Raw genomic sequence first — 9,705 nt, 5'->3', positions numbered from 1 at the left:
CCGAAGCATCGGATTCTCATCAACGAAAGGTGCGACCACGAGGTTTCGTCTGTCACGAGGACAGCTTCGACGACGTCAATCCAGCAGCGGCTCTCTCCACTATTACGAATCCTGACAACGACAAGCAGCGGCGGCCATTCGTCGCGGATTTTCGCATCATCAGCGACCTTCCAGTTACCGACCGAGACGATCGAGGACGGCCATCGGGACCGGACACTCTCTCTCGCGCGCGCGCGTAGATAAGGTAGGGAAGACTGTTATCCGTGTCGTTGCCAATTCATAGTAATTTTGCAATATGCCCGAGGATCTCGCGGCTCTTAAGCGTCAACGTACGACCTTGAAAGGTTCGTGTACGCGTATCAAAACGTATGTTGAGGGGATTGCAGCCCCAAGCCCGGCGATACTCGCACAGATTGAGGAACGCAAACTTAAGTTAGATCAATTTTTCGCGGAGTACAACCAATTGCAATGTAAAATAGAGGCGCTAAACGAAAATGAGGCAAGCGATCGCGTTATCTTTGAAGAACACTTCTATGCGCTATCGTCGAGAATGCGTGAAATATTAAATTCGACGCGTACTGATCGCGACCTCGCGACTCCATCGCCTTCTCCTTCGACTTCTCGCGAAAGTAGCAATCACCGCAATTCAGAATCGCATACGAGCATTCGGCTTCCTAAATTAAATCTTCCGGTTTTTTCTGGCAAGTACGACGAATGGTTCCCATTTTATGATACATTTCATTCGGTTATTCATTCTAACGCGAGCCTCAGTGACATTCAACGTTTCCAGTATTTGCGTGCATCATTGACGGGCGACGCAAGCAGTGTCGTCAATTCATTGGAAATGTCGAGCGCTAATTATATGGTCGCGTGGGATTTACTAAAGGAACGCTATGACAATAAACGCGTTATCGTGCAAAATCACATCAAGGCTTTAATGAGCCTACCGTCAATGATAAAGGAAAATTCCTCAGAATTGCGCTAAATTGCAGATGGCGCTGCTAAGCATTTACACGCGCTGGAAGCCTTGAAGCGACTTACTGACAAGTGGGACGACATTTTAATATACGTGTTAAGCTCTAAATTCGATAACCTCACGCTTCGCGAATGGCAAGCGTCACTCACGGGCTCTGAATTGCCCACACTTAAACAATTTTTTACGTTTATTACGCATCATTGCCAAACTCTTGAGGCAACTTCCAAGTCAAGTGCCCACGCTGCAAAGAGCAACTCAAGACCTAACCAATCGGGTTCTCAATCGAAGCGTCGTTTGTCCTGTGCCGCTACGGTCAAGCTTAAGTGCAACTATTGTCAGGGAGAGCATTTGATATACAATTGCAAGGATTTTCTGGCGCGTTCGGTCGCCCAAAGAGTATCCGAAGTCCGCGGTCGTAAGATGTGTACAAATTGTCTGCGTCCTGCTACTCATGCGTCTGGTAAATGTACTGCGGGATGTTGCAAAGTATGTCAGGCAAGGCATAACACCTTGTTACATGTGAGTACTCCACTCAAGTCATCAAATGACAGTGCGACTAAGGGTGATGACACGCAATCGGCTGTGTCTTCCACCGTCTTGGCAACGCATGCCATCAGTCAGCGCGGTAGCGATCATCGTGTTTTATCCACCGCGGTTGTCTACGCTTTCGATCACGAAGGCTCGCCCAAGTTTTGCAGGGCATTACTAGATTGCGGCTCTCAGGTCAATTTCGTTTCTAGAAAATTCGTAGAGTCCCTCTCCTTGAGACCAAGAAATCTCAATCTCTCGATATCCGGAGCAAACGGTGCTACCACTACGTCTTCACAAGTCGTTCGATTAAGAATACAATCAAGAATAAATTCTTATACGACGGTTATCGACTGCGTAGTTGCCGATCAAGGCACGGATAAGGTTCCAATCGTTCCTTTCAAACGTAAGGATTTCAAATTTCCTCCCAACATTCAATTAGCCGACCCGCAGTTCCACACCTCGTCAGAAATTGACTTATTGATAGGGGTAGACATTTTCTGGGAACTGTTGTGCGTAGGTCAGATAAGGTCTTCACAATTCCATCCGACTCTTCACAAGACTCGCTTTGGATGGGTTTTAGGCGGTCGTTTTAATTCGGTTGAAACTATTTCCAGGGTGCAATCCTGCCATGCCGCTATAAGCAATACTACGTTGCATGAACAATTGAACAAGTTTTGGCAAATGGAGGACAATCTCGCACCTTCGGGCAATTACATGCCGGAGGAAGCATTTTGCGAACAGTATTTCTTAGCGAACGTAACGCAAAATCACGAAGGAAGGTATATTGTCAAGCTCCCGATCAAGGAGCATCTTCTTGATAGTCTCAAGGACTCCAAGGCAAATGCCTCGCAAAGATTCACTTCTTTGGAGAAACGCTTCAATCGCGACCCTTCATTAAAGATTGAGTACTCGCGCTTCATGCAAGAGTACATTTCTCTGGGTCATATGCGCCTAGCAGACCCGCAACCACAGGAAGAAGGTGTGTCATTCTATTTGCCACACCATTGCGTGTTCAAGGGCCAGGATCGTAGTTCGAAGATACGCGTGGTTTTTGATGCATCGTGCAAGAGCCGCAACGGCTTATCACTCAATGATGTGTTGATGGTTGGCCCCGTCGTCCAACAGGACTTAGTTACAATTCTGATCCGATTCCGCACTTTCCGATACGTTCTGGTTGCCGACATAATTAAAATGTACCGGCAGGTACTACTGGATCCCTCACAAACACGTCTACACAGGATACTATGGCGCGACAGCTCTGATACCAAAATAAACATTTATGAGTTAACTACCGTAACTTACGGGACGTCTACAGCGTCATTCTTAGTAACAAGATGTCTAAAGCACCTTGCTGAACTTCATGCTTCAAAATATCCGGCGGGTTCAGTTTGTGTGCAGCGCGATTTTTATGTCGATGACATGCTCACGGGAGCAGATAGCATTCAAGATATCGAGTCAATTCGCGACGAAACCATACAGCTGCTCCGCTTAGGAGCGTTCGAACTAAGCAAATGGGCGTTAAATTACCCCGACCTACTAACTTCTCGGAACGATCAGAATGACGTCTTGGTACAAATAAGCAACCAGACCGAATCCTCAGAGCTGGGGGTTCATTGGAATCGGATCGAGGATACTCTCCATTTCTCTTGCAAACTCGAGTCATCGTGCGGCGTTGTGTCCAAACGTACAATATTGTCTGAGGTATCTAAACTATTTGATCCTCTTGGCCTCCTAGGACCCTCCATCGTCTCAGCAAAGCTCATGCTACAGGAACTATGGCAGACGGGAGTCGATTGGGACGAATCCGTTCCTCAGGACATCCACACTCGTTGGTCTGATTTCCGGGCGCAATTATTAGAAATAGGTCAATTGCGAATATCAAGGCGCGTTAAATTTAGCACAGATCCTCAATCAGTATAGCTGCATGGTTTCAGCGATGCCAGCGAGCGCGCATATGGCGCCTGCGTGTATATGCGCGCTGTGATCGGCCCGAGTCAGTACCGCACGGAATTGGTATACGCGCGATCTCGCGTAGCGCCTATCAAGGCAGTGTCACTTCCCCGTCTTGAGCTATCCGCAGCCTTGCTGCTGGCTCGAATGATCTCTAAGATCAGCAATTCAATTGATCTAACAAACATACAAAAATACTATTGGTGTGATTCAACAATCACCCTGAACTGGCTAACGTCGTACTCTCGCAGGTGGTCTACCTACATTCGTAGCCAACAGGGTTGGTGAGATACAACGCCTAAGCGACACCAGTCGTTGGCGTCATGTGCCCTCTCTTAGTAACCCAGCCGATCTTATATCGCGCGGTCTGTATCCACGTGAGCTGATTATTTCTGACATGTGGTGGCATGGACCATCCTTTTTGCAGTCCAGCGAAAGTTCATGGCCAGACAGCGGCTTTCCACAAATGGAAGGTGACATCCCAGAGCAAAGGAAGCTCGCCATGCCTACAGTCGCAACTGATTCATCAATCGTAGCCGAGCTGTTGAACAAGTTCTCCAATTTGAACAAAATATGCCGCATCGTAGTTTATTGCATCCGCTTCAACAAGACCCGCCGACCGACGGTGTCATCTAGACAAATTTCTCCCTTAGAGGCATCCTACTCGCTTGGCATAATATGCAAGAATGTGCAAAGGCATGCCTTCATACAAGAGTACAAGGCTCTTAATAAGGGAAAACCCATAAGCCCAACAAGCTCTCTTTTCGCCTTATCCCCCTTTATTGACGACTCCGGAGTCATGCGTGTTGGGGGACGTTTAAAAAATGCCGGTTGGCATCCGGACGTCTGTCATCCAATCCTAATTCCGCGCCATCATATTTTAACACGTTTAGTCATAGAACAGGCTCACGCCCGTACCCTGCACGCAGGGACGCAGGCAACTATGGCCGCTGTCAGACAACGATTTTGGCCGTTGGCCTTGCGCTCAAGCACGCGCAAGGTCATCCAAGGCTGCGTGAAGTGCTTCAGAGCAAATCCCCGTCAGTCCGAAGCTTTAATGGGATCGCTTCCAGCCAGTCGAATCAGGGTCTCTCGACCGTTTTCACAATGCGGCGTCGACTACGCTGGCCCATTCTTGTTGCGCGAAAGCAAGAAACGTAACGCAAGGCTTCAGAAGGCCTACGCCTCCATATTCGTGTGCTTTGTCACGAAAGCTGTACACACCGAGCTCGTGAGTGACTTGAGCTCTAACGCCTTTATAGGTGCCTTTAAACGTTTTTTGTCTCGTCGCGGTAAATCATCGCGTATGTTTTCCGACAACGGAACCAACTTCGTAGGTGCCCAGAGACAACTCAAGGAGTTTTACGAAGCCTATCTTAAGGAATCCATTCAGTCCAACTTAAAGGAATTTTTCTCTAGTCAAGAAATTCTTTGGACCTTCATTCCACCGAATGCCCCCCATTTCGGCGGGTTATGGGAAGCGGCGGTGAAGGCGATGAAATATCATATGACTCGAATAATAGGAAACGCGCATTTAACTTATGAAGAGTTTCAAACCGTTTTATGCAAAATCGAAGCGATATTAAACTCCCGCCTGATCACTCCATTAAGCGCAGATCCGAATGATCATTCAAAACATGTAAGATCTTACATGTTTGACACCAGGTCATTTTCTTATTGGCACGACTCTCGACAGTTTTCCCTATACCGATTTGAGCGACGTGCCTGAAAATCGACTCGTTCGCTGGGAGCGTGTAGAACAATTACGTCAACATTTTTGGCGCAGATGGGCAAATGAATATGTTAGTTCTTTACAGGAACGATCAAAGTGGAGAAACAATAAAGGCCCCCAACTGCAAGTAAATCAACTAGTCCTTTGTAAACAACCAAACGCACCTCCCATGCAATGGCCCATTGGAGGAGTGCAAGAGGTGCACACAGGTTCTGATAACGTCGCTCGAACCGCTACTGTACGAACCGCAAGGGGAGTGCTCGTCCGGCCTTTAGCAAGATTAGCAATCCTGCCGCTCGAAGAAGGTCTGACGACCACTAACAATTCGTAGTTTAAGTACTATTACAAGTATTATAAGATAAGTTGTTGCGTCAGTCAGACGTTGTTTTTATGTTAATCACATTATTACACTAGTTCTAATCTCAAGCTCAGTACGTTTATTCTTTAAACTTATTTGTTACAAGCCACCTCTCCGTCATATAATGTTCTATTGATATAATCTTACTTGAATTGAAAGTTTGCACTTCCAAGGGGGGCGACGTTGTTCGGTATTTATAATGAGTTTCAAAGTTACTCATGAGTTGTGATTACTATAAGTAGAATTTATTTTCTTTGCGTTCATTGCCAAGCGTGCTATGCTTAAGTTTCCCGCGCCCTCTAGTCTTCGTTCACACACGGGCCCGTCATCTTCGCGGCTCTCCGGTAGCCTTCGTTCGCGCTCGGCTCTCGAGACGCTCTCTCTGCAAGAAGCCGTCCGACAGATCGGATCGTTTTACGCCGGTTGTGAGTAATCTCTCGATTGAGATGTAAGTGCTCGTTCTAGTGTGCTCAATTAATAAAGAAAAACTAAGAGAACATCAATCTCTCGGCCACGTTTATTGTGACGGCCCATTTATCCCGCAAGCCAACGTGGAGCGCATCTACGGCGCAACCTACAGATCTGGATAAACGACAAATTTAAATTGAACTGTCGCATCGTGGAAACATTAAGAGCTGATTGCCGTGTGCGTGAGTGAACGTGCTTAAACTTGTTTAAAGCCTCCTTCTCCCCCGTCTCTCTCTCTCTCTCTCACACACTCTCTCTCTTTCTCCTTTCTTTCCTTTTAATGCGTTTTAAAAGTGCTACTTTTAACTTGCATTTAAGTAATCTAATTTGCATTAAATTTTATTATTCGCGGGCGTACATTTATTATAATAATGTAAACTTACTTGAAGATTTCACGGTCATCCCAATATTTGACGGCCGGATGACAGATCAAAATTTGACAAATTAAATGTATCATAATTAAAGTGATAGAGAAAGAGAGAGAGAGAGAGAGAGAGAGAGAGAGAGAGAGAAAGAAAGTTTAAGTAGGAATGTGCTTCCATGTACTTTTGTCAGTCATTTGAGCGTAGGAGGTGCCCCACGGAAACACCCGCGTGTAACAGTGAGTTGCGCCGCCCCTGTCTATCACTTGTACCTGACCCGTCATACGCTAATTCTTATTGTAACTTGAAAACTAAGCTCCGGACAAATTTTTGCAAAAGGAAAAATCGTCTCAGAATTCGATCACGAATATGTCAGCTTCGGGACCAATAGGTTATTTTGAATCATTCTGTATATCTGCTGCAAGATTTGTAAAATTTTTTTATCAGAATATTTTAGTATAGCCTTAAAATGGATTAAAAAAAGATTAAATTTTAATTAAACATTTTATTTATGTATAGTCGTGAGCTAAAAGATTGCAACACATTTTCTTCGATGATTAGATGGTTCGATGCTAATTGGTTGGATCAACCGGTAAGAACCAACGACGTTCGCCGTTCGATGAGCAAGTCTACATTCCAAAAACAATCGAAGGAAATGTGTTGCAACTTTTTAGCTCACGACTGTACAAAATTAAATAACAATACAAATTGTTATTTACATGTAAAAATATAAAATTTTATGTGGAACAGCGTTCCACACAAACATCATATTTAAAAAGAATGAGAGCAAGTTTTTGTCTCAAGCAACTCATATATATAAGAGCTCATTGAAGTATGAATTGGACAGTCGCCCGCGGCGGCGTCTAGATATAACGCCTGTGGCCGCACTCGACTCACGAGAATATGACGTCGTACTATATAATTTCTGAACACGTGGCGTGTCCGTAATAGCGGGAGTGCAGGAAGATAGATATGGTTAAAAATGATAACCTTCGAGTTTAATGCCTTTAATGTATATAATAATAATTCAGTCTTATACACTCGTTGAATGTTTTATTTGGATGTTCTTTGATAAATCGTTATTCGTGAAACTAAACTATTTGGACCGACGTATAGTTGGCAAACAAATTAAAAATTATTGAAAATTATCTTATCCAATCGTTTGGAAATCATTTGGAAATATTTGGAAAAAACTTTTCAGAGTTTGGAAAACCATACAATAATCACAATTAATTAAAATCAATTAAGCGTATAATTAGCAGAAAGTATCTAAAAAATATTTTTTTTTTATCCAATCGTTCCAGAATCATTTGGAAAAAGTGTCGGTATAATTTTTATTATTTGGAAAACAACTCTATTCTAATAAAAATTAATTAAAGCTCAATATTTCGTTTTAATGTCTGCACTAAAGTCTGCACTATAGTGCAATAAAGTGCACATACTTTTCTATGTACATATGTTTTATTGGTAGACAGGTTATGACGGCTGTGTTTCGGTACTGAAAATCTATAATGTTACATACGTCATCACTTTTTCAGTACTTACAGTGAATATCAAAACACAACCTTAGTCTGCTACACTTCGTCGGCTTGGAGTTGGTTTTGGAGTAATTTTTCCACGCAGTGTTACTCCAATCCATTTTGGAGTAAAATTTATTATACGCCGGGCCAAGTCTCTCGACAGTCTCGACAAGGACAAGGATATGTTTTTTCAGCGCATGAAACGCTTGTTCTCCACGTGGAAGGTAAGCGTGCCGGAATTGCCGGAAATCGCATGCCTCTCTCGATCCCGAGGAGCCGAAACTGTTGCGTATTATATACAATCTTTTTTTTTTGACAGGATGGACAGGTCGGCACCGATAATAGTTTCAGTAAAATGGATTGTCGCATTTGTGCCGTTGGTTATTACGATCTCTCTTTTGCAGCAAGTCCATAGCATTGCGGTACGTGTGTGTTTCAGAATCAGGTTACAAATTTTACCCGAGGACTCTGTGCTCGCTACAAGTATCTCTTGCCACACCAAGCAATATTTGAATGTCTTCTTACAGAGCGATGGAGACTTTGGGAGTGTTTTCTAAAAAAAAATGCGAGGAAAATATGAAGGTGCCTTTATGGATATGTGGAGAGCCACTTTGAAGAACGAAAATCTTTCGATATGGTAAACAGGCACAAATGAGAGAAAATTGACTATCCGAATACATGTGTAAGTTGAAAAAGTATAAGGTCTTCATCTTTGTGTAAATCATATAGGTTGATGTAAATGCTACAGCTGCTTTTGTTATGTGTCCAAAAGAAGATAGTGAGATAATTACTTATAGTATCTTAAACATCTGATAATGGAAATCATATATTTCGACATAGTATATTTCCTTCAATTCTACATGAGATTAATAGCTCTATATGTAAAGGAAAACGGAATGCAGATAAAAACATTACAATTGTGTATCTCGATTTCAGAAAGTTAAACATTCAAGGCTGGCAGAAGGTGTAGATACGGCTATCACAAAGAAGTATGTAACTGGAGTAGATATTGTGCAGGTGGATATGTTGTTACCCTGCTATTATACAAAGCGGTGGAAATTACTGGCTTACATTTGCCGCTGTTAGTGACAACAATACTCTCCACTTTGGTGTTGTTTGTTCATTGGGAGTACGTTACAAATTTTATTGTTCAAACATAGTGAGAACTCTGGTAAACCCCACAAAAATAATTGAGGTACGTGTAGAAAAGAGAAACATTATAATACATAAATATTCTTATTACTAAAATAAAATTTCAGAAATTTTTCTCAGTGTTCTAATTTATAATACATTGTTACAGGAAAATTGTAATTTTTGGTTACAACTGGAAGCGGAGATCTTGAAAAAGTTAGTCGCAGGAACAAAATTAAGTAAAGTATATGAGGCTGGTATTAAATCCAGCAGCCAAGAGAAAAAACGATTTCTCCTATTTATATTCTATATCCTCTTCATAATAGTGCGGATATGGCGCGATTCAGGTAATTTCTCTCAAAAAATCTCAGTTATTTTTGCTAAAATGTTTATATTTACACTGCCTAATGGTAAATTGAATAGGCCTTTTATCATTTTTTGTTCATATAAGAAACAATTTTCAAATAATACATGTCTATTCAATACAATTTCAATAGAACTTAACCTTTTTTTATCTTACACGTCAAATTACATTATTAGTTAAAAATTACAATTATAGTAAATATTCTCAATGGAATATTGCATTTGAACTAGAGTTCACAATATTGCCAAAATATTTTAACAATTGAAGGAAAAAATTTGAAAGAACATTTGAAATTTTGCGTTTCCACTTTTGA

General features: G+C 42.4%; 1 protein-coding gene across 1 annotated transcript; it reads left to right on the top strand.

Annotated features, from left to right (window-relative positions):
* The first annotated feature begins 295 nt into the window (after window positions 1-295).
* LOC105201305 lies at window positions 296-5,520 on the top strand. Its single transcript, XM_039448442.1, has 4 exons — window positions 296-344; window positions 993-3,335; window positions 3,709-5,096; window positions 5,275-5,520. The coding sequence occupies exons 1-4, from the start codon at window positions 296-298 to the stop codon at window positions 5,518-5,520; spliced, it is 4,026 nt and encodes a 1,341-aa protein (XP_039304376.1).
* Window positions 5,521-9,705: the final 4,185 nt, after the last annotated feature.

Source organism: Solenopsis invicta, chromosome 4 (assembly GCF_016802725.1).
Source record: "Solenopsis invicta isolate M01_SB chromosome 4, UNIL_Sinv_3.0, whole genome shotgun sequence".
NCBI lineage: Eukaryota > Metazoa > Arthropoda > Insecta > Hymenoptera > Formicidae > Solenopsis > Solenopsis invicta.
The sequence above is the reverse complement of the archived record's forward strand: the minus strand, read 5'-3'. Positions and strand labels throughout refer to the sequence as shown.